The sequence below is a fragment of the Miniopterus natalensis genome, chromosome 6 (genome assembly GCF_054644295.1).
Source record: "Miniopterus natalensis isolate mMinNat1 chromosome 6, mMinNat1.hap1, whole genome shotgun sequence".
NCBI classification, from domain to species: Eukaryota; Metazoa; Chordata; class Mammalia; order Chiroptera; family Miniopteridae; genus Miniopterus; species Miniopterus natalensis.
In genome coordinates this window covers 52,110,735-52,136,320 of record NC_142086.1, presented here as the reverse complement: position 1 = coordinate 52,136,320, position 25,586 = coordinate 52,110,735, and the positions used below count along the sequence as shown (strand labels likewise).

Genomic DNA, 25,586 nt, shown 5'->3' with positions numbered 1-25,586 from the left:
AAAGCCAGTGTCATGAAGGAAACTGTTTTCTTTTCCCAGAAGGGGCTTTAGAATGTTCACCAAAGCTCCTCCATGAAGCCGAAGGTGAAAGGTTATATCAGCACAGGAAACTACACAGGCCGCCTGAACCATTTTAAATTTCTCAGTTTGGCTGGGCCGGTCTGTGTAAAGACCAAGTTATCTTCTTGCAGTCATCTCCTGGCATTTTAAAATAGCTCTGCAGATGAGCTTGCTCATTTCTGGAAGAATGTTAGAATTGGCTCATTCTTATATTCGCTCATCAGAACCAACCTCCCTATAGGTCACTAAGATCCAGGCTCTTCCAGTCCCTCTCCCAGGGCTGCACAGCACATGAGTGGCAGTGTTGCGACTCAGACCCCACATCACCAAGTCTAAGTCCAGAGTTATTTTACATTACTAGAGTCCACTCAGGGCTGTAAGGAGTGCTGAAGAATGTTCAGTTTCCTAGCCTCATACAACAGTCAGTCAATGCTTATAAATATAATTTCTTCCAAATGAAATTGGGGCAAGTAATTACTTCCTGTGACAAGGAAACATCTGAATTGGAGTAAATAAATTATGAGATATCCCAACGGTAACCTCTCCTATCCCTGCTTTGGCTCTCATTTCCATTTTTTATAAACCTCTTACCATGTATTGTTTGCTATTGTCACCATGTGGCCATAAATTAGTAGTTACAGATATACTATCTGGGAAAGAGAACCTATAAAATTTCTCTTGTACAGATAAGTCAGAGGAGTAAGATTTTCAGAAACACAAATTATTTCTAAGTCCCTGTTTCCATTGTATTGGTCCAATGATTTGGTTGGAATCCTTTTCTGGTTTTAAATCTCTTTATAGGAGGTTAAGTGCATCGTCAACTTTAAATAAATATAAAGCCAGGTATTCAATATTGACATTTATTTATAACAATACATACTGATACATTATTTCTTTAGTTGCTGAGAAGAAAAGTCAGGTCTGTGCTATATTCAGAATTTAAGATTATTAAACAGTGTGATCCAGGAAAGAAACATAAAATGAAACGGAAGGGATTGCATTTATAGGACACTTTTAAAGCAGTGACCAGTCAGGGAAAATCTAATCTTTTATAGTGTTATTTTAATTCTAAGCACCCAGACTGAATTTTAGTGAAGAAATAAATCACAGTCAGTAGATGGCTATGAGAATGTAAAATGGGTTATGGGGCTGGGGGAGAAAAAACAAAACAAAATAAAAAAATACTCTTCCTACATTTGCCAATAGTATTTATACTTGTTTTTACTTAATGATGAAAGCAAACAGTGAGATTCAGCCCCTGGGTATGCCCACACTTATCACACCAGCTTTGTGTTTCAGAACACCCCCAGGCTGTTCTGTAATTACCTGAAATATGCTAAGTCTCTGTGACCAAGGTGAGTTTCACCCTCTCTGTGGTCAAGATGAGCTAGTCTGTGATGAACCTAAATATATTCCAGCTCCAGATGTTGCTAATTTTCCCAGGTCAAGGAAGTGCAGCTCCTATTTCAAAGTGGATTTTTTTAGGAAATAAAGCATCCATTTGAATTCAGAGGAAATTGATAGTTTTATAGTACGTATCAGACAAATTGTGGCTATTTTCACCTTTTATATTATTTGGAAAGAAGACTATTACCTTTTTCAGATGTGATGGGAGAGATATAAACCATTTTTCATTTAATCACTCATTCATTCATTGACTATAGAGTATACGAAGGTTATTCTGAGATCAAGATACCTAGTGGTTAGAAAAGGACAGTGTCCTTCCGATTTCATTTCAAATATTCTAACAGCTTTGTTACATGAGAGACATATGGGATATAGGGGATCCCCAGAGAGTTCTTCCAAGGGCAGTTTTCGTGACTGATATGAAGGTGTCATGTTCTAACTTCTGAGCCTCTTTTACTTGTCACTGTAAATAGGCATTAAGTTTGCATCCCAGCATAATGTAAGTTTCTCCCCTCTGTGTGTATGGAATTAATGATAGTAAAGAAGGGGGACAAGGACTGTTCCTTTCACCCATAAACTTCACTTTGGTGGAAAATAAAAGACAAATATTGTGCACATTCACTGTGCAGAGCTGGCTTCACGGGCATGCAGAGTCCCACCACGAAGAGTCCTGTGCTTGGTTTAATGCTCTGCTGTCACTGTTTTGGAACTCTTCATAATTTATGAACAAGAGGCCCTGCATTTTCATTTTGCAGTGAGCCCTGCAAATTATTTTGCAGGTCCTGCCCATGGCAACACTTGTTCTTCTTGGCTGTGTTGGTCTGTCGTCACCTCCAATCATATGCCGTCAACATGTCCACTCTCTCTTCAGGTCAAAGAAATAAACGAATAAGAAACTTTCATTGACGTTAACTAAATTCTTTCTAAATTAACTTAAAGTACTGTTTCCTATGGTAGGTTTATGACATAGATTTTTAATAAAGCTGTGAAAACTATCCAAGTGGATTTCCTAAACACAATTCTTTCTTTGGTGGGGTTGTTGCTGTTCATGTTTTTGTCTAATTACTTCCAAGTTAGTCTTGATTTTCTGCTTTTTTTATTTTTTTAAATTGTTGAGTATACTATCTGGCTTATGTTTATTTAAAATAAAATTTGAGAAAAATTTCAATTAAAATGTGTTTTTCACCTTGGATAGTAAGCAGCTTTTTGCCTAAGCCTGCGTCACCTGGCTTTAAGCTATAAATCGAGGCATTTGCTTTGGAAGCAAATCCTGTTGCGGTTAAGTAAAATATTTCATTTGGAACTGTATGGAATTAAAAATCATGGCCCTCAAAATCATACTATTAATAACTTTGGAACACAGTTTCTGCTGCTTTGGTGCCACCCAACATGTTCAGTCCAGGGGTCTCCTTTGTGTCTCCAAGGTAAATGCAGTTTCCATTTCTCTTAAGAGAAGCATTGAGTGTTTGCTCATCGGCTTTTAAAGCTGGGTCCCAAAACTTTTTTCTTTGCACATGTTGGAAAAAAAACATTTCAAAGGGCCATGTTTCTTTGTTCTCATGGAAGCCCACAATTAGCTGAAGTTCCACTCTGTGTAGCCAGGAGGAGGAAGGGGTGGCCCGACAGGCCTTTTGCTGCCTGAGAAAGTGCTCCTCCAAGTTCCTTTGTCCTTTATGGCGGGGACGGCTGCCTCCCTAATTGTACCGCTGCGGGGAAGCACGTGCCTCTGGGAGCATTATCTGATTCCCACAGGACGTTCAGAAGTGCTTTGTATACTGACCCTTCACTTGAACGCAAATAATATCTTTTCAGTCCCCTTCCCAGGCTCTTGCCACAGGCCTGGAAACCGAACAGCTTTAATTTAGCCAGGGGTGTGGACATGGACACATTTGTATGGGCCTCAGGTTGTATTTTTTTCTCTCCCCTGGTTGTCTTACCTACAGTTTGCTGCACCTGTCAGTTGGGGAAGCCGAAGGTGGAGGAGAGGAGAGGAATAGGAGATGGAGAAGTCAGAGGGGAGGGAAGGCGAGACAAACAGCTGCTCTTGTCAGCATGGGGATAAGTGTAAAGAGATTAATAGTTATTTGAAGAGCAAATGGGGACGTGGCATTCGGCAGTGGAATGCGAATGTATAAATGCAATGGAATGAGCAGGCGACCGTTAACATTTAGACAGATGCTCTCTGGACTGAATGGAATGGCAGAGTCCGTTTCTCCTCCCCGCGTGAAGTGAAATACATAAGGTTTAGTAAAATACTTCTACTAAACTTTAATTCAGTTTTTTAAGCATCTATTTCTTTTTGAGTTTGTTCCCCATTGTTTGACTGAGCCTGGGCCTCTCAGGGTTATAGAGGGTGGGGCAAAAGTAGGTTTACAGTTGTGAGTACAGGAAACAGAGTTTATTCTTGAATTATTATTTATTAATTATTGTATTTTCCAGATGAACAATTGTAAAGCTACTTTTGCCCCACCCTGTGTTTCAGCTGAAGAGGCAGACAAGTCATTCCCTTTAAGAAAGAGGTACCACAGTGCCACAGACCTGCCTTCTCTTTTTGATTTTGGCTCGGTTTCCCTTCATTAACTGGTAGAAACAATGAGATTCCTATGTGTCAGAAGGTCTCACAGAGGGAAAACTGCACGACAGGGCCCTTCTGGAAACATGTCCAGTTTGACTCAGGTTTAGGAGTGACTTGAATCGTCTGATCGGGCTGACAGTTGTGATGGCGTGGGCAGGGCCCCGGACTCGGAGTCAGAAGATTTGGTTTCAGAATCCCCATTCTTTGCTTATTAGCTGATGCTTGAGCAAATTGCTTCCCCTCTCTCATAGTAATACAGGAAAGTTGTCTTGCCGATTAAATGAGAAGAAATTGATTCATTCTTTCCATAAGCATCTTACTGAGTACCTCTGTGCTCAGCTCTGTTCACATAAATACACCTGGCAGAAGAGCTTCACTGAGTGAAAGTACTTCGGAATTATGTTGAATTTTAGTCATAACTATGTGGTACTTCTCTTACACATGTTCTACTCTAGAAAAGAATACACTGCTAGAAGATGAAAGAACAGATTAAAAATTAGATTGTGTTTGGATGATATAACTGGCATGTTACCTTTTCAAAGATGTAGTTGGTTCTCTAACCCTGCACCCATGCCCCTCCAGTCTTTATGAAACTAGCCCTTCCTAAAGAGGGGGGACCCTGGATACCCTGGCACAAATTTAGAATTATAAAACTATATACTGTATATGCCCCCAATAATTTGATGTTTAAACCCCCTTGAGAACACACCTACCAGGTGGTCTTTTTCATTCTGAACAGCATGGCAGAAGAACGGGGGAGGAGGGAAAGGAAGAGCAGGCGGTATTCATGTATTTTAAAGAATTCCTAAGCAGCTACTCAGCAGTGGGCACTTTTTGCCTGTTTGTGAATAAGCAGATATTCTACTTTCAAATGCTCTTGAGAAGACCACAGTCTCCAAAGGCTGTGTGATCTGTACAGGTCATTACCACGCACACACCCACAACTGAGACTTCTCTTGTTTATAAATGTGTAATTCCAACAGACATTTTACCTTGAATATTAGTGATCTGGGGCTCAACTCTGTAGAATACATTCTCCAAATCGTGTGTTTTTTGAAGCAACACTCTGCAGCCTAAACGGCTAACACGGAGGTTTCTGGGTGTCTTGCAGCCACAGTACACGAACCTGGGGCTCCTGAACAGCATGGACCAGCAGATCCAGAACGGCTCCTCGTCCACCAGCCCCTACAACACAGACCACGCGCAGAACAGCGTCACGGCGCCCTCGCCCTACGCGCAGCCCAGCTCCACCTTCGATGCCCTCTCGCCATCGCCCGCCATCCCCTCCAACACCGACTACCCGGGCCCACACAGCTTCGACGTGTCCTTCCAACAGTCCAGCACCGCCAAGTCCGCCACCTGGACGGTAAGAGCCCTGGGAGCCAATGGATGGGCCGTTAAACCTGACCCCTAGGACAAGGGTCATCTTCAACATCCCTCGGGGACTTCTCCCCCTTCAAAGCTGAGAGAGCCATAGTTCATGGTGGAACATGGCTCCCTGTCCTCCAAGGACATTTTGTTTTTGAATATTTAATAATGAACCAGAGAGAGAAAAGTTGCCACTTAGTGGGAAAAGCCCTGATCTGGGAACCAAAGGCCTGTGTTCCCGCTGGCTCCTGTCAAGTGAATCTGATGTGTTCTTGCCCAATTAATGCTGTTGGGAGGTCCTTTGTGTGAGTGTTTTGAAAAATGTAAAGTATTATGCCCATAAGAATGATCGTAATCATAGGACATGTGTTTTCAGTCCCCAGAATGGAGGATGGCTCCCAGGTTCATTATTTCAGAGAAGTAAACATTAAGGTGTGGTTTTAAAAATATTAATAAAATCACAAACACAGGTTCCATAACAAAAACTAAAATCTCATTTATTAAGGAAGAGCTATATTTAGTTGTACACACAGGTTCTATAACATGGATTATAATTTATTGATAACATATATATTTATTACTTAGAAACATGTTTCCCAAAAAGAAGCCTCTAAAACTATATATCGGAGCCCTGAGTGAGTTCAAAAGTATTCTGCTTTAAAATGTTGAAAATAAACAAACCTTCCAATTTATAACTTTTCTAAGAAAACATGAAAATATTTTCAAAAAGTCAAAAGCTACAAGAATGTTCAAAGTTTATTTTGTAAAGGATTATAATATGAATAAAGCTCAAGTATAAGGGAAGGGCCCTAGAAGACTGGTTTTAACTGGCTGATCAAAGAATGCCCAAGACCAAAGCGGCATGCATGTTTGTCAAACAATTTAATGTTTGCATGGATTATAGAAACTCTTCCAAATATCATCATCTTGTTGAGAAGTCGATTTAGAATTATTTTAACAGTATTCTCCCCCTTCATTGGCAAATAGTTTCTTTAGAAAGCATTCTCTTTTTGTGCTAAAGTACCCAGCTCACTACATGCTTTAATCCAGTTGAACAGAGTTTATGAAATCATCTGCATTCATAACACTACATTCCCACATAATTTCACACGTGTTCTCATTCTGACCTCACTTCTTTGAGCCAGGTAGGACACGTTTGATAACTCCCATTTTACTAGTGAGGAAAGCTGAGAAATGTGGGGGTTAGGTGACATCCCTAAAGTTACAGAGGCTTTTGTGTAGCTGGATCTATTTCTGATTCTACCCTCCCCCACCAGATCGTGTCCTTTCTTTCTTCACCATTGTACATCAGGATGTCCCAGAATCATCTAAAAATTTATTTTAGTGCTTTTCTTTCATGGTGTGAGAAGCGGTTCTGTCATGGTTCATATTTCAACCATAATGTCTAAGTATTCACTTAAAACTTGATCTCTACTGCATGTTATTTATCAACTGTGTCATAATCTTTAGTCTCTTTTATAGTAATAATCCTGGTGATGGGCACTAAAGGTGAGTAAACTTAGAGTCCATAGGCCTTAAATAAATATTGGTTGATCAATCTAAGTGAGCTTTTGCTGAAGAACCAAGTGAATAACCATTTTATAAATAGAGCACTGGTATGTTTAGAAGAAGGGTCACCAGATGGGACATCTACAGTCACTGTTGTTCCAGGCTAACCGTTTCCTCGTTGGCACACTCAGGCTGCGTTCTAGCATAAGAGTGGGCACATCTGAAATGATGGGGGCCGTGATCGTATAGCTGTTAGTACTCTGTGTTGTGAAAAGATGATGGGCACATTGGGCTACTAAATGATTAATTGCTTCTCTTTTAAAATGGAGTTTGATAGAGGTACTACATTATATCAGTCTTCCTCCCTCTCCCCTTCCTCACTACCTCCTCATACAGAAATCTTAAGACTTTCTTTTTTTTTTTTTTTTTTTATCAGATTTAGCACAATCCTCTATCATCTTTAATCATAGCCCATCTCTCATAGAAGTAAAATTGTCTCACAAAAAAGGTTGGAGATTTCTACCTAAAAAAAGAAAATATTTTGCAGAGCACCCTGGTAGACTTCCCTGACATGTGGCAACAGTGAGATCAGTACCCTGAGAGAGGGGGTAGGCAGTGTGGTAATGGGAGCAGAGCACTGGCTGGGAGCTAGAAAACCAGCATTGTTGTCTTGATCATCTTAGTGACCTTAGCCAAGTCACTTCATCTTTCTAGAATTCAGTCAGTGCCTCTGATGAGGAAAAGAATGAGTATTGTGAATATGCTTTATGCTGTAAAGCGTGCAGTTAAAATTTGTTAAAATGATAAATTTAATGTTCTATGTATTGTCCCACAATTAAAAAGAAAGAAAAAGATGTGAGCCTGGAATAGCTGGGAACTCACTTCTTGGTTACATGGCCCATAAATTCCTTTTCGTTAAAAATAGGAAGAATGATATGGTGAAATCTACTCTCTTTCCTTAAGGTGAGATAATATTAATAATCAGCAAAAACAGTTTTTAGAAAGACTTGGGTTCTAATCAGGTGTTTGGCCTGACACCAGTGAGTGAACTTGGTTTTGCCTTCCCTGGGTTTCTATTCAGTTGTCTATAATCTATCCTATAGATTTTACAGAATAAGGTCATTAAATTAGATGTCTGTTCTTTCCTACTAATGTATCACATGGTGTTTAAATTTTTATTAAGTTATTTCTTGTTCACAATCAAGTTAATTTTAGGCCCACTTGCATTTCTTCTGAATCTAGGGCTCCTTAACCTTTATCTAAGTAGCTACTGAAACCACCTAAAAAGATATAAGTTCTTAACCTTGGACACCAGCAGCATCTAACTCTTTTTAAAGTAATTTCTACATACATTTATTTTATTTGAGCCTCATAACCATGGCTGTTATCCCCAGCCCTATAAGTGAGGAAACATCAAGAAGGAACAGTTATGTGGCTAATAACCAGCCAAGGAGGGAAAGGAACCCAGCCCCCCTCACTCCCAGTCCCAGTCTCTCCACTGTCCTATCTAGACTGTCTTCCCTCTTCATTAAGAGAAGGCAGAGAGGACAAGTAGACCCTGTGGAATATGGAGCTGAAACCCAACTGATGGAGGACATTTTTATGCCATATTACACAACACCTATTTCTCAGGCATCTGTGCACTTTAGAGCAATTTTTCAAAATAAAATACTATATTTTTAAACTGCCCACAACCTGGAAGCAGCAGAAGCAACTGCCATTAGGAGGAAGCCACACTCATTGCATAGTTTTCTGCTGATACTTTAATAAAAATCTTTTTAGTATCATTTTATCACTTGTCATCCCTCCGTATTGAGTTTTCTCTTTTACTTTCTGGTTTACTTAGGATTACTGCCAAAACATAATTAATATATTTAAAGCATATATGCATATTTTATTTGCTTTCTCTGTGTTTTAAATAACAAATGTGATCACATTTCCAGTTCCATAAAAGTCTGGTATTTATTTTAAACTTCTTACAATTAAATAAAATACGATAGCATTCCATATTCTGCATTTCACATACACACGCATGCGTACACACACACACACAGACACAAACCAACACTGAAGTTAGGATTTAGTTTCAGGCTTCCTTCTTATGTCTACAGTGTGATTGCCACTAGTTATCAAGGTCTACCATTTAGTTTAATGACGTGCTGGCCTAGTATTGTAGCCAGGAATCATCAGTCATAGGACAGTTGACAGAATGCTAATTTGGAAATGGCAAGGAACTTAGGTGCAGACTTCAGCCCTGAAATTCACTAGCAGCACATTGGGACCCGCCCAAAGAATTCAATCTATCTAAACCCCACTTTCCTCACTGACAAACGGAGATGTTAGTACTTTGCTTATCATGAGGATTACGTGACACGTGTAAGGACACCTACCAGCACCTGGCTAGTCATGAGCACACAAGTGTTCATCAAGTCTGAGTTTGAATCCCTGTGTTTCATGAGTTTGTTAGAGTTTTGCTGAGGGTTAATTTGTACAAGTAGTAATGTGAAAGAATGCAAAGCAAAATGTCTTCTTAGTGCTTTTGGGCTACTGACATGCATACTCCAGTCCCCAGGGACTGTGATAATATCCACTATCCAAATATATGAATAGATGACACAGGATGATCACAGGCTTCCCATAGACAGACTTCAGGCTGGCTGTGCTCCTGTCCTAAGCCTGTGGCAGCTCAAGCATGAGTCCTTCCCAGATATAAGGACCCGCATTTATTTCTCGTTTTTAATCTGCCACTTAATTTATGGGGATCCTTTTTTTTTTTAATTCTCCATGTTAAATAAAAGATAACAGTGAACCATACTTGTTGAAGAGTCAAAAGTACTGTAGGTAGCCTAAGCACGCACCAGTGAAGAACTAGTTCAGTAAATTGTGGCATCTCCATATAGCAAGATATTCAATGTCCATTTAAAAGAATCTCAAGTGCTGATCTGCAATGCTTTTGCATTGCTAGTGAGAAAAAGATAAGCTTTCCATGGTACCTACTTGAGAATAGAAAGTATCCCTAAGGACACCACTTCTGGGGGACAGAGTGTTTTCCTTTGCGCTAGTGAAGAGGCCTATTTGGGAATATAGGTCAATCTGTCTTGATTATTGGACCTTTGTCAGTCTGAGAGCTGTTTTTTTCACAACCTATGACGCACAGTATTATCTGTGTGCAAACACTGAAAATCCTTAGGTTCGTGTTTTTCTGTTGCACTCACGTTGAGATAATGGCCTGGCCTTGGGATGTATGGTCAATTTTTGCTATTGTGTCTTTCTTCCTTCATAGACTCAAGATCTTGGAAAGCAGGCACCCGGACCTAGTGCCCAGCACAATTTCCAGCATACGATAGGCCCTTAATAAATATTAAGAAACTTTATTTGTCCCTGATGGGTTAAGGAAACAATTATAGTTCCATGGAGTGTTCCTCATTTCCGATCTTGTTAACTGTCCATGAATTTGGTCCCCTGTGCCTCCATCTATGATTTATAGAGAGCTTTCTCCCTTGCCTCTCCTAATCCTCTCAGCCTCATGTGTGTTCAGATCTTTGAAGAATCTGACGTGAGCAAGTGGAGAGTTTAGGGAGGTGGCATTTCAAAGGGGAACAGCCAGTCCCCTGGAGAGCTTCATTGATCCCAGCATATTGGTCTTGCAATCTGGCCTCCCTGGGCTCCACAGGCGGGGTGAGATGCGTGCCTGTGACCCACCCTCCCTGTCATCAGGTTACCTGTAATGTAAGACTTCCAGAATAAGGCTGCCAGCTCTGCAGAAACCTAATGCAAGCCAGCCCATTACGTGGCTTTCTGGAATTTCGGGACTCTTAAGGATTGCTCATCAAAGGACATGATGTACAGACAGACTTCTCCATGGTGAATATGATTTATCAGCTTCCCTCAAAGTTGGGGCTTTTAATTGGAGCTTGAGCTGATCTTACAATTGAGTAGCTGTTAGATGTCATTGGTGAAGGACAAGAGAGAAGTCAGTTGACTTGGCTCCTGCCAGTGATAGATTCATTAATCATAACAAGGTTATTTTCACTTCTTGACAGAGCTGTCTTGTAAATCCCCCAACATACATATAGACATGCCTTTTTGTGCCCCTCCCATGATGAAGAAAATAATAATTTTGAGCATATTCACCCGCTATCTAAGCTATTTCTAAGTTCAGAATATTAAGGAAGAACGTTATAAATAAAGTACTTGGAGACTCTTAGTGATGGTTCGTGTTACTTATTTAACTCTAGGCTTTGGATTTACAAATGCATTTCCATTGTGAGATGCTGTAGAAGCGTTGTCCCCAGTCCCTAGCAGAATAATTTAATTGGGCCCGGCCGGGGGTGGCTCAGTGGTTGAACATCAACCTAGGATCCAGGCGATCGGGGTTCAATTCCCGGTCAGGGCACATGCCCAGGCTATGGGCTCAATCAATTACTCTCTCATCATTGATGTTTCTGTCTCTCTCTCTCCCTCTCCTTTCCTCTCTCTGAAATCAATAAAGATATATTAAAAAAAAAAAAAAAGAATAACTTAATCGGCATGTTTGCCCTAATTTACTTAAATTCATTGTCGATCAATGCATTTCTAATAATCCAAATTCACCTAATCTATTGTTTATGGCCCTCCCACACTATACTGAGCGATATGTTGAATGTACTGCAGAGTTTCTATTTTTTAAAAAATAATATTGATTTATTTCATCCAATATTAGGAGAATGTATTACTGATTAAAAAGAAATAAATAGCAAATTTAAATGAAGCTGGCTTTTTATTTTCTATTGCAAAAAGCCTAACAGCCAAAACACCTTTCTTTTTCTGTGTCCTTCCCCTCGCACCTCCTCTTCCTGTGCCTGCCTTCTCTCCTCCTCTCCTCTTCCTCCCCCTCCAATTCCTCCTCCCCCTCCTCCTCTCCTTCTTCCTCACTGTTAGCATTAGTAGTGGCCAGTTTGGTTTTGTAGCTATTGCCAGCCACTCCGTATCTTGTTTTTTCACAGTAGCTTTGTTTTCCCAGAGTGGTAGATTAATATGGATAATATCCCAACAAAAATCAGTCACTAAGGAACTTTCCATCAAGAACAGGAATCCGATCCTCAGACCCTTTTCGTCTAACACATCGCTTTGGTGACTGGGATGGCGAACCTAAGCATCAGCGGGGTTAGGAAGGGAGCACGCATGAGCCAGACAGTGAGAACAGGCGTGGGGCAGGATGAGCTTACATCTCCGGTCTACAGGGCTGTCTACTTTGCAACCCCGGCCTGTTGTTATGGGGGAAAGCAGGCTTGGGGTTAAAAGAGTAATTTTCAAGAACAGCTAGAAACCTGGATTTGCACATACTCTCTCCGTACCTTCAAATGATAGTAATTTTTTTTCAAGTTGCAAAACACTACAGACCAAACAAAACAATAGGCAGGTTGAATCCCATTCTTACAATATATTAACGGTGACAAGGAATGACTACTCAAAGTTTAAATAAAATAACTGGAAACTAGAGCAAGAATGTAAGAGAAAGGCTACTGATAAATATATTCCATTCATGAATCATAATCCTCTATGCCTTTTAAAAGTTTTATAGATTAATCTCTTCCTACAAAAACATAAGCTTACACTGTCAAAGTAGATTTTTCTCAAGTTGTTTTCTTGCAGTAAATGATGTTTCTACCTTCACGTTTTTCTCTTACATTGATCTCTCTCCCTCTTTCCCTCTCTCTCCTCTTCTCCCTTCCCCTCTCTAAACATATCCTTGGGTGAAGAATAAAAAATAATAACAATAAATTTTATTTTATATAAAAACTAATGGTGTGCAGTATTGGATCCTTTGCATAAATGATCTTCTATGTTTGTTTTTGTTTTTATCATTAGAGAATTTATGGGTCTCTATAACTTAACTCTAAAATTGGCCAGAGCTGTAATCGGAAAAGGGCAGTGAGATTTCAAGGGCTTCAAATCAATTTTCTCAGCCTACTAACTGATGGCTTATTTTTAATTGGTACATTGAGAGTGTGCAGGAACAAAAACCACCTGAAAATTGAGGTGTAAACAGAGAATAATGTTATAAGAATTTTTTAATGACTCAAGAAAAACTCAATATATCATTAAGCTCCACAAGAGATCCCTTAAAATCAGCCCTGAATGATGTATGCCATTTGCTGTGGGATTGCTGCTCTTGGTGCATTCCCATCTATGAGCTTTGCACTTTCTTCCGTTTGCCTCCCCCAGTGTTATCCACTTCCATAATGTGACAGAGTTTTGCAGAGACTCCCACCCTTTCTGCTGGAAAGGGGCAGATGTATTTTTCTCACGAAAGGTATCTAGCAGTCAGCTGTCATGTCCTGAGTAAAAGCAACTGCATATAAAATAAATCCTCATAGTTTTCTATCAACAGCAATTAGTATGTCTTCTCGGGTCACTGGGACTGGAAGGAGATGAGATAACATAGCTCTCTGCCCAACAGCTTCCAATTCCTTGAGATTAAAGAGGAGTTTGTTGTAAAATAGAAAGGAAAACTCTTAGACTCTTTGAAGCCCTGCAGATGTCCTGTAAACTTGGAGTGAGTTTTAGAACAAGGGGTCCTGTAATTAGTCAGACAGAGGCCTACAGGTAATGATCTTAGCAGCGGTCTCTCCTGTGGCTTTTAATAAGGATTACAGCCGCATCATCAGGTTCCTCTCAGCTGAAATTTAAAAGAAAATTTATAGTAGCCAGAGACCCCAGATCTAATTTACTGTGAGGCAAGTTAGGGAGGGAGTCTCACTTTACAAACAGAATGATCCTCTCATTTTAGTTTGAATCTAATAATGAAGGCTCATGATTTCTTAGTGGAAAAAAACCCCTATAATTTGCCACCATAATATTATATCATAACGGTCTGAAGAATTGGAACAGAATTTCTAACTGTTTTGCGTGGAATTAATACTGAATTTCCAAGTTCATCAAACAGGTGTTCCTTCATGGGTTGCTCATTTCATTTTTGTTGTTACTTTAGTTTTTATGCTGTTTCACCTGTATCACTAAATCTTGTGAAACTTATAACTAATAAGATGAGGGCACCATTTCAAAAGACTTCTCTTTTTCTTCGAGTGGTTTTCCAACTGTATTAAATAGGAAGACTAATGATTACTTAACAAGAATCCTAATTTGAATTTGAGAGGTCATCTGACAGGCTAGGAAGAGTGTGGCTCGTGAGGAGAACACAGGACTCACAAGGACAACTTTTGGGTGAAACAAGCTGTGTGATCTGGGGCAAGTGCTCAGGCTCTGACCATCTGTTAAATGGGTGCTATCATATAGCAGGGCCTCGAATAATGTTATTTCGTTCAAAGTCATTTTGTTTTAACTATGGTGAGATGCTGTAGGAACTTAACTCTTGTTTTATCAGTTAGCCTATGGTAATTGATAACTGGTTTCATTATAACTTGTTTTGCTGCTGTTCCAAGAACCTGTTAATGATGTTAAGGGAGGGCTTACTGTATTTACCTGGCAGGAGCTATGAGACTTAAAGTTCATGTAGTACTTTGGAAGCCTGGGAGATGAAGCTCCAAAAACACAATATGTTATTATCTTAACCTGGATTTTTATTTTTAGATTTACTTACATGAATACTGTAGCATATCCATCTTATAATTCAGGCAGTTTTCTGAGCTTTTCCATTCATAAGCAGGCATTAAGTGAAAAAAATAATGATATATAAATCCCAAGAGACGAGATAAAAATATATTTATCATATATGTGTGTGTATATATACATATTTTAATATAAAGTAATTTTTTGTTAAAACTTGTTTAATTGGGTCCTGTAACTGTTAATCAGTTACTTTTCTTTCTCAGAATCTCAGTGTTTTATTGGTAACATTTTAGCAAACCAGTGGACAAAGTTGAAATTATGATCATTTTGACTGGGTCATTAGAAGAAAATTTACTCTCTTTTTTAAAAATGCAAAAATAAATATGCATATTTATATAAATTCAAATATGTTACTCTAGTTGAGTAACAAAGGAGTTAATTTACAATAATTATAATTTGGTCTGGAAAAATATTCCTTCTCTCGCTCTTTACTTACCATGGATAATTCATTCATAGGCTTATATTGTTCTTTCATAGAACTCACTGGTAATGGGTTATATTTTATATTTATCTTCAAAAACTATGTCTGGGAATCATATAATTTAACAAACATTTGCTCATTTGTACACTTCTATGGTGTAAGAACTAGAATGTCAGGTGATGGGGAACTTGAGATCTATAGAGAAGAAAATGTCTACTCAGCAATAGAACCAGAAGGAAATATAGACTTCTAGTCTAGTTACCTACTCAAGAAGCAATTAAATACATAGTGATTTGTATTCATTTTTTTAATAACGTATTCATATTTCAGGGTCAGTTTCTTGCCTAGCACTCCGTTTTCAGTTATAATGCTTTTCTTCACAAAAACATTGCAGACATAGGTGTTAAAAGGTATAAAAACTGGGAACAGTTTATTTTGTTAAGTTTATAAAGAGTTTCCTCTCAACCTCCACCCAAGTGCAATTATCATCTTAGATACTGGATGTTTTCTGTTTCAAAGTATAAGAACATACTCATTTTCTTCAATTGTCCTCATAGGTGAATTGACTGAGCTATTTCAGGAGAGGAGAGGAAAGGGGGCTTCTTTCTTCTGTCTAGAAAGTCTTGTTCTTTTTGGAGAACTGTGCTTTTAGTTTTCCTCTCAAAATAAACCCAATACTAGGTGGTCTTAGTCAATAAATATAATAAATATGTCATTTTATATACTTTCCTAAAATGCTTTGACATTTCCAAGAAAGAAGATCTCTGTAATTATCTGGCAGTATTTTAGTGAAATAAAGATAAGCAATTAAAATATAAGGTTCTTTATCCATGTGTAGTAGTGATAGTTTTCTTTTGTTAAGTGTGGGAATTAACTCTTTGGTTAGTGCCATAATTTAATTAAAGAAGTATTTTCATGTGGAAGCATTTTTAAAAATTTAAATGTTTTTTTCTACCTGTTAGAAGTATTCTTTTATTATAATTACTTTTGATTCCAAGTTTCCATTCCCACTGACTCAGAACACAGCCTAACTCACAGAGCTTAGGTTTGACTCTGACACTGTTTGCCCTGTACAGTGAGTTTCCACATATACTACAAAGAAATGGTCAGAGCTACTTGGATGTCTTTTATCACTGGTCTCAATAGAGGGTCAACCATGCTTACCACATGGAGAACAGACACTTCAGGACAGAGTAAATTAGAAGGGGAGGAATTAGAATGGATATATTTTGCCTGTGTGCTGCTCACTCTGTTAAATGAACAATGAGAGAGGTTACATCCTTCTAAGACTTGCTTATAAGCATTTCCAAGCTAACAGATTTTTCTTTTTTAAAATTGTTTGAAGTGTGTTTTGAAGTTGTTACTTGGGCATATGGTTATGGGGCATAGATTAGCTCCTAATTTATTGCTTACTTAATTTGTTTGACATTGGAATTTAGACTTCAGAAACAGACAATTTAGTACTTTGAAACATTTAAGCAGAATTGGGAAGGATCTTTTTTTATATAAATTTCTAATTTAAAATGAAAATTTTCTTTCAACTGCTAAGTTATAATGAGATGTAATATAGAGCACAAAATCCTATAAAATATGAGAGATACTTGCAGTACATCTTTTCAGTTACCTTGCAGGAATGAAGGCTGCAAATGTTGTGACTCTCTTAGTGCTTGGCTCTCCAGTATGTCCTTTCCTATTCCTGAAAGTAGGGACTATGGCTCTGTTACTAAAGGACAAACCAAAGTGCCTTAGGAGGCAGGGTGGTGAGTGGAAAGAATTCAAGTTTTGTGGTCAGATAGACCGGGGAAGAATTCCACCTCTCTCCGAGTGGCCTTAGGCAAGACACTGTCTCCAGGCCAGCTTCTAAATAGGATAATACATCTTAGGCAACAGTAGTACTGGTAGGATGGGATATAATGAATGTAAAGTTCCTCAGACCATGCCTGGTAGATCGTGGTTTTTATTAGGATGGGTCATAACTTAAGGATTGGAATTTAGACTAAACCTGCCCCCATTCACATATTCATTGGGACTGTAATAGGGTAGACTCTTTATGGAGTAACTCTAACTTCTGGTGCCTGGCCTTGCACTATGTAGAGGAGTTGACATGTTAGTACTTCAAATATTTTATCCCAGTTAGGAGCAAAGGGCATCCTGAGGGTAAAATCTGTAGTGTTTGATAGAAGACATGATTTCTGTGTGTGTTTTTTCCTGTAGCATTTATCTCAATTTTGCATTTTATTGTAAATATGTTATTTAAATATAAATGTCTCTTCTCCTAATTTAAAACAAATGTCTTTCAAATTGAGGTTCCAGGGAGATGAGTAATATTTATCCTGTGGCTCTGAGTTATACCCAGGCACACTGCCATGTACACTTCTGATGTACAGGTACCTTAAACAACTTTTTAAGAAGTGCGACTTTAGATAAATGAATGTGTTCTGGAAGAGAATACGGTGGGTATTTATTGATTATAGCCACAGCTCATAAAAGATAGGACCCATGCTATGAAACGGTGATATTGTTAATCAGTTGTGCCGAGCTCCTTCTTTATTGCCAGCTTCCTTGAAACTAGCCAAGTTCTAATCTTGTCTGGAGAGCTCCAGAGGGCACAATTACCACAAAGGAGGGAGGCAGATGACCGCTCAGAGTGAAGAACGGCCAGGGTTCTCTAGGGATGCACTGCCTCTAGTGGTAGTGAGCAGTCAGCTACCAGAGAGTGTGAAAATAGGGGCAGGCAAGACCCTGACTCAAGTTTTAGATGAGGGAAAGAATTCTGAAGTTCCACTTGAATTGACAACTCAATGCATCCAGAAGAGAAATTTTTTGTGGTTACAAGGAAAAAGAAGGATGTTGATTGACCTACTTTATGCCAGGCAGTTGGTTATGTGGGGACGACAGTAGACTTTCCAGACTGCTAGTGGGAGCAGATGAAGTAAAAACATAGAGGCAAGCCTGCTGTGCTCTCCTGAGACACCGACTATACTATCCTGCCTGGGTCTGTGGTCTTGTATAGCAAACTGCAGAAAGTAAGGTTCCAAAGGTAGGTAGGATGGGGCCAGCCTATGTAGGTTAAGGCATCTGGACTGTATCTCACGGGCTGTGTGCTGACACTGAAGACTTTTTGAGCACAGGAATTACCATCCTCAGATCTGTATATAAAGTCAATTAATCCAGTAGTGTATGAGGCTGGAGAGGGAATGCAGTAAGAGAAGCAGTTTGGAAGATGCCACAGTAGTGCTGACACAAGATGGTGGGGCTGAACCCTCACTCGGTTATACAGTGCACTCAACATGCAAAGGACAGAAATGGGAGAGGGCAGGTGTCAGTTGCTGAAGTCCCTGTGTCCAGGGGCCTCATGGAAAGGTAGGGAGACGGAATGGAGGCCAGGGAGGGAGCTGGAGTGATTAATTGTCTTACTAGAGTAGATCTGTTAGTAAAGGGTAGGCAGTCATCTTCTAGCTGGAACCTTTTTCAATCACTCTGCCTCCCTGGTGCCTCAGTTTTCTCATCTTTAAAAGGGGGATGGATAATGATGCCTACCCTCCAGGGTTGTTGTGAGGATCAAATGAGATAATGAGGGGGAAATGTTCTGTAAATGCAAGCCGACTGTACTGCTGCTTCCAGACAGACGCAGCAGGGAAGGCTTGGACTCTCCTAGCTTGTAAAACTACATCCACATTCCTCCACCTGGGGTCCAAGCCGAAGGTTCTGGTTGAATGAGATGATTCACATCCAACCTATTTCGAAACTCCTTCCAGGTTCTCTCTCACCCCTGGTTAAAAAAAAAAAAAAAAAAAAGCTGGGAGCCTACTAGCTCGCACACACTTGACCCTGATGCCCCCCCCCCCCCCCCCCCCCCCCGAGGAGGGGCACAAGTAGTCTCTGAAAGAGCATTTGCACTCTTCTGGACTGATAGGAGCGGCTGACCATGGGAGATAAGGGCTTTACCGTAGGGCTCATCTAACTGGAGTGGGCTGTAGGTGCCTCCTGACGGAAACAGTAATTCTATCATTAGAGTGGCTGCTATCACGCAGGTAACACTGCACCTTTTTGACAGTAGTTACTCACAGACACAGTGACACCGGTGCCTAGGTCACAAGCCAGCTCTCCCAGGGACTGATCTCCCCTTGCAGCGCGGTGAGGGGAGAGGCCCTGGTCAGGATTCTCATGCCTTCGTCACCGCCATGAGCTAACGTCTCCAGGCCCGTGAGTCAGTGCTGGCCCGGGCATCTGTTTTGCAGGCAAGAAAAATGAAGACGCAGGTTGGAGCCCCCTGACGTCATCAGCCTGCGCAGGCGGCAGGCCACCCAGGCCAGCATCAGATAGGAGCATTTTGGTAGTCGGGCAGTTGGTTCTGGCCCTCTGTGAGGACGCCCAACGAGCGTAAGAGGCTTTTTGTAAGAGTTAATAATAGCGTTTTTCAAACGCCGTGATTTGTGTGTGTGTTTTGTTTTCCTTCAGGCAGAGTAGGTGAAATGCTGTGTTTGAGAGACTGATGTTCTGTGCTAGGCAAGATGGAGCTTGCAGGAGAACATCTGCACCCAGGCCCTGCTGCAGGAGACAGGGCCAAGGCTTGCTTGTGCTTTAGCGCCTGTTCAGACATGTCTGATTTTTGAAAGATTTATAAAGTTTTGGAGGATTCTCCTTAAAATGTTATTTCTTCCTATAATAACTGTATGTATTTATAGCCTGGTGGCTAACCTGTATATTCCCTCATTACGCTTTGTTCCTGTGTTCGGCGTGTGGGCAATGCCGACTGACCCGAGTGGTAAAAAATGCTTATCAACATAAAGTGGATATCAAAATATTAGGAATGTCAGGAATAGTTCGTGAGTCTACCTATTAATCCAGCGATACGCAAGAGGAAATTGTGCTTTCCAAAGCTTTAAATGATCCTGATAGAGATTTTGTGCAAAGAATATCAAGTACCTGGATGTTTGCTCTCAAGTACTCAGAGCTGTTGCTCAAAACTTGACCAAAAGAAAGTAACAGAAGGGGAGACAGAAGTCAGGGAGGCAGGGTAAGCTTGAATACTGTCAGTGTCGATTAAACAACAGGAATTTTAATTGTCTCTATCCCTCTCTGTTCTTTGTCTTTATCGTATGTATATGTATCAGTGAGCAGCCAACTGGTATTTTTGTTTGTTTGTTTGATTGATATTACTTATGTCTCTTCTTAAATCTATGTGCTTTAAAAAGTAGTGATTTTTTTGGCACAGATCTATTTCTTGACATGCCTTTAGGAATGTGCTGTAATATATAACAAACATTCAGAGTTCACAAGAAAGACTGATGTTCCCCACTACTCCCAGAAGCCTTCCTGTCTTCTCCTCCTCTTTCCCCTTCTTGCTGTTTTTTTGTTCTGTCCAGAACATGAGCCACATGAAGCAAAGAGGGGGAAAAAGCAAGGAAAGAATAGGGAATGAAAAATAGTAAGGGAACTTCCAAACTTAAAATGTAGTGGCTCTTTTTAGTAAAATGAATCTTTGGGACTTCTAAAAGGGTAGTTAGTGTAAGAAGGGTAGTTAGTTTCTTGAAGAAAACTTGAATTACACTAACCAACTCTTTTTGTACTTTCTGAGGCATCTGTAAGTATGATATGCAGTAAGAACAGGCATTGTCCTCTGCCTTGGAAATTCAGGAGCATTTTTTCACTGCAATAAATCTGGGTTGGTTGTATTTGACCTGTTTCTTGGAAAAGGCACAGTTCACTTCCAGAAACTTAATTTCCCTTTTGTTCATACAGATTTTAGAAATGGTTTTATAGACACCAAAATGTTAACTGGGGGTCTCTCCAGGAAGTGAGAATATATATATTTTTTGTTTTAACTGTTTTCATTTTTCTATTTTTAACTTTTCTGGACATTTCAAGATACATGCAATTTTTATTTGAGGAAGTATTAATAAAGTACAGTATGAGTTAAATTAATGAACTACAGTATGAAGTGCATAAGTAATTATCTCAGCGAAATATCCCAATAAAAAGATAAAGAGGACTCTTTATCAGTAATGTTAAGAAATGCCAGCTATGTGGGGAGCTCAGTAATTACATAAAAAATAGACTTGTTAAAGTGTTTTTATTGACATGTTTTAAATTTTATTTTCTCAGAAGCTTCAGAATTACCCACATAAACTGGGATAAAAAGCAGTGTGTACTTACCATGGCTCTCATAGGATTTCTACAACTGGCGCTTCATATGTTTTGTATCATATGCATGTGCACACATGTCCCTAGGTACCATTGTTGAAGCTAAGTTGAAGACCCATGTCATAAGGGCTCAGTTGTTACAACTCACTTAGTCACACCTTTAGCTACAAAGTGCATTTCTTGAGCACCTGAAGGTGCACTTTGAATGAAAACAGACATAACTCCACAGTTTACTACAAGTGACTAGAGCCCTCTGAGACTCACATTCCTCCTTTTTCAGATGTAGTCACCCTTGCAAATTGTTGAGCCTGCAGTGTGTGAAGCCTGTAGTCCAGTGCCTGCCACTTGGCAGCCCCTTGATAAATCATGCTAGTGACTATCAGAGCTAGACGCTATAGAGCAATCAGATTAAAAGGTAAGTTAGCCCTTCTTCAAAGATCTCACAATCTACTGGGGCAGACTGATAAACCTAGCTGTAATTCAGTGTGACAGGTGCTATAATCTGTCTGGAATGTCCCCCTACCTACCACCCTCCTCGTCTGCCAGGCAGACTCCTACTCACCCTTTAAAAGTCACTAGAAGCCTTAATTGTAGATGAAGTCTTCCCTTGTCACCCCCTACCCCCAACACACACATACTTGCTCAGGAGTTTCTTTTCTTACCTTCATTACACTTTGTTAATATATTCAGAATAACAGTGTACGGCATTCCTGTCTGGCCCTTACCCTGTGGATCAGAGGCAGCAGCTTTGCCTTTGCATCTCTGCATCTTAGTGCTGCCCACAGAATGGGTCTTAACTAATATGTTTCAAATTAGATTCCTTGTCTGAACAAAGCGTGATGTAGCACAGAAAACAGATTGATTTACCTTAGCTTCACAGGGGATTTGACACTTGAAGCTGGCTCACCAAAGATGATCAGGGTCGTGCAATGGGGAAAAGAGAAAGAGCATTCCAGGGAGAGGATCTGGAAGAGTAAAGGCATGGAGACATGAATGTGTTCTGTAAGAGTGGGAGTAAGAAATAGTCTGGTATACGTGGGTCTTGAGACGTTTAGAAGAATGGGAGAGAAGCAGAAATGAGGCTGGAGAGAAGTCCCCAGAGCTAGGCTGAGAAGGCCTCTGACTCATCCTGAGGGGTTTGGCTCTAATCTTACAGGGCTCTGAGTAGGGGGGATGACATCATACTCTACTGGGGGAAGCATTGTGGAGGTGGGAAGACTAAAGGCAAGAAGGTAGATTGGGAGGCTGTTGCAGTAATTCAGATAAGAGACGAGGGCGAGGGGAAATGGGGGTGAGTGTGGGGTCGGGAGTCGATGTGCAGGATGTATTTCAGAGATAGAAACCCACTTCCCATAATTAGGGGTGTTTTGTATCATCCTAACATAGTGCCAGTTCCTATACAGTTGTTGTTTTAGAGCTACATCTTATCAGCACTGCAGTAACCAGCAAGTCAAATGATGTGTTCCTCCAGTGTTTGGGGCCTTGGGGTTCTATGCTTTACTTTCTTCTCTTAGGACCAGTCTTAGCTATTTCTCCTGCTGCTCCGAGAGGACCCACATGCCTGTAGTAGTTGGTCAGAGAAAGGATACTTTTTCTTCTACATACTAATAAAACAATAGCAATGCTGTTTTATAAAGTCAGTTAGCTAGAAAAATATATTTGTGCCTTCACCCATGGTTGGTCCTCAATGAATGGTTAGCGAATTCAATTATAAAGCCTTTTTATTCCATTTTGAACATTAGACATTGTGAATTTATTACAAAGGATGTTTACTGTTAATGAACTTCTTTTATTTTTACTGGTACCCAAAGAAGGGTTTAAAATTCTTGACAGATACTGCATTTCTAAATCTATCTATAGAACTGGACTAAGAGAACAGGTTTTGTAAATACCTGCCTGGAAACTCATGTGAAAAGAGGAATCAGGAAATCTATTAAATATTTTCCTTCCTGCTTTGGAGCCTGGAACATGCTGTTTCTGAGGAGTACACTACAGAGATTGCTCTATTTGATACTAAATATAATATGGTTAAGAGCTTTAAATGGTTATTCTGAAAGCTAGATCCATGCAAACAAGTTAGAATCTGACTGTGAGGTTTTAGAGAATCCGCTTCCCCCCTCCTCCACCTAATTATCGGACCCAGATAGTAAGGGTGGGAATGGAAGAGCTAGAGAAGAGTGCCTGAATTATTTTAAAGGTATAACTAGACAGTGTTTGGAACAACTTCCTTGAAAATTAGCTCATTTCACTGCTGTCTCTATTTCAGTGTCAACAATTTCTTTACTGCTCTGACAATTTTCAAATATTTGTCCTTTTAGTCCTTTAATTAGCAACCCAAAATGTAACCTTCACTTTTTAAAATTGAGATAAACTATTTTTCTGGGGTCAATTTGTATTTATTTCACAGACACATCTCATCTGATAGGCAATAATCTCTTTATACAACTTGGGAGTTATAATGCTGATTTAAGTTATTAGCTATACTGTCAACCTTCATTTTCTGGCGTCCTGGAAAGAAAGGCAAGCGGCCGTTTACCAGGATTAGAATACGATGCAGGAGGGGGCTTGGTGAGAGAGCACGAAACTGTTGTTGACACAAAGGCCGTTCAGTCTATCTGGAGTTCAGGTCTGAGATCTGACGAAGAGATTCTGGGTGCTGAATAAAGCTCGACCTTTATAAACTGGAATTAAGAGCTACCCTTTTAACAGTCTGTCAGAGTTCCTGATACAAAGGGTTGATAACCTGTGGGTTTGAAAAACAAAACGAAAAACCATCTACCTTTCAGTCTGATTTGCTGAAATTCCCATTTTCATGGCCAGGGTTAGAGACGCAGTTCATTTCACCAAATTAAAAAAAAATTCTGAAACCATCTGGAAACTGGATATCAACATTAATTTTATCGGCGTGAAAACTTTAGTAACAGGAGTTGAAAACATCAGCATCTTTTCATAATAATGAGTTTGTATCACAGACCTCAGTGATATAGTTATTAATCTTAAATATATTTTTGCGTTTACTGGTTTTATATGTCATTGCCCTATGCACAGCATGCAGTTTTGTTATTCTTGTTTTATTATGCCTCCCACTTGAGTGACAAATGGATAAGGTAAGGTCTCCATCTAGGAGTTTATAGTCCCTTGGCAGGGAAGACCAATGGAGACCTGTAATTATAATGAAAGAAGAATTAATATGTATCACAAGAAAAAACAAAGGTACATTTCTCTGGGGCTTTGAAGGGGTAAAGAGTATATGGACGTTCAGTAACTGTTGTGGGAATAAAGGAATGAACGTGTAAATGTGGAATGAACATCACTTGTAAGGTCTGGAGCAGTTGGGGAAAAAAAAATCCTGTAGAATCCTGTAAGGTAGAAAGCACTGCGTACAGTTGTCCTGTTACAGCACTAGGGAAATGGGAAAAAGCAAAAGCTCCTGTGCCTGCTTGTTTCTGAATGAGATGGGCCAGAAGTGCTAACTCACTGCTGCCTGCTGTCTGCATGGGCTCTCTGTCCAGTGCCGGTGCTGGTGACCTCCCTGGGAAGGGAACTGATAGGGGCTTCAGAGCCTTCTGAGGTGAGAGCAGGCTTGTATCAGTGACAACAAAAATCTCTGTGATTTTGATGTGGAAGTTGGTTATTTATATCTGCTGATGGAGGTTCCTTGGCTCCTGAATTCTCTCTGTGCCTGTGGAATATTTCCTCTTGAATTCATTAATCTTTGTTAATAATTTCCCACCCAACAGATTGAGTTACAATAAATCTATTGAAGAGGATAATGTAAGTAGGCAGAAAGTTTCACAGTTTCCTTTGCGGGTATTGCTTAAATTATTTTTAGGTAATGTTTTTACTTATAATGTACAGATTCTTTCCATCTCCACGCTGTCATTTGAACCTCACAACACTCAAAGGCCTCTGTTGATCCCCTCATCTTCCCATTAGGGATGAGAGTGCAGGAGCTCACGGGTGCAGTGAGGAGCTGAGTCTCTGGGCTTCTAGATGGCGGGGTGAGGACTCTGGTTTATGGTCAGCGGTTCATTCTACAATAGCTTTGCAAGTCTGCCCACAGTCTGTACTATTTGAGCCCCACCCCCTCTCTAGTCCTAGCTCTCTATTATGGAGCACTATAATTAAAGAAACGGGCATTTAGCTGATAAGTAGCAGGTTTTAATTTATAACATATAGCGCTTGCATTTTCACTTTTGTCCTGGAACTTGGTGTGCCACGAAAGCTCTCATGCTCTCATTAGGAGATAGGAATCTTCAGACGATGAGCGCAGATTTCTTCTCATTGGGTTTCACTAAGTGACCGGCTAATGGAAACCGTGAAAGTTAGCTGAGACTTCTCTGCATAGGTCTTGACTATTATTCTTAGAGTCAACCCCAAGGAATGGCAGATGGACAGCTGTTAGAGGCAAAGTCCCAAATCCAAGGAGGTTGCTCAGGGCCAACTTTCTTGAGAAGGCCAGGTACAGTAGCGCTGATAAAACTTACG

At 40.0% G+C, this 25,586-nt stretch overlaps 1 protein-coding gene across 5 annotated transcripts in view; it reads left to right on the top strand.

The window, feature by feature from the left end:
- The window catches only part of TP63 (tumor protein p63), a 202,582-nt gene that overhangs the window by 125,504 nt on the left and 51,492 nt on the right, over positions 1–25,586 (top strand). For all 5 annotated transcript variants that reach the window (XM_016200060.2, XM_087818246.1, XM_087818245.1 and 2 more), the window contains one exon: positions 5,154–5,408. In XM_016200060.2, the coding sequence (XP_016055546.1) occupies positions 5,154–5,408 (255 nt within the window). The remainder of the gene's footprint in view (positions 1–5,153; positions 5,409–25,586) is intronic.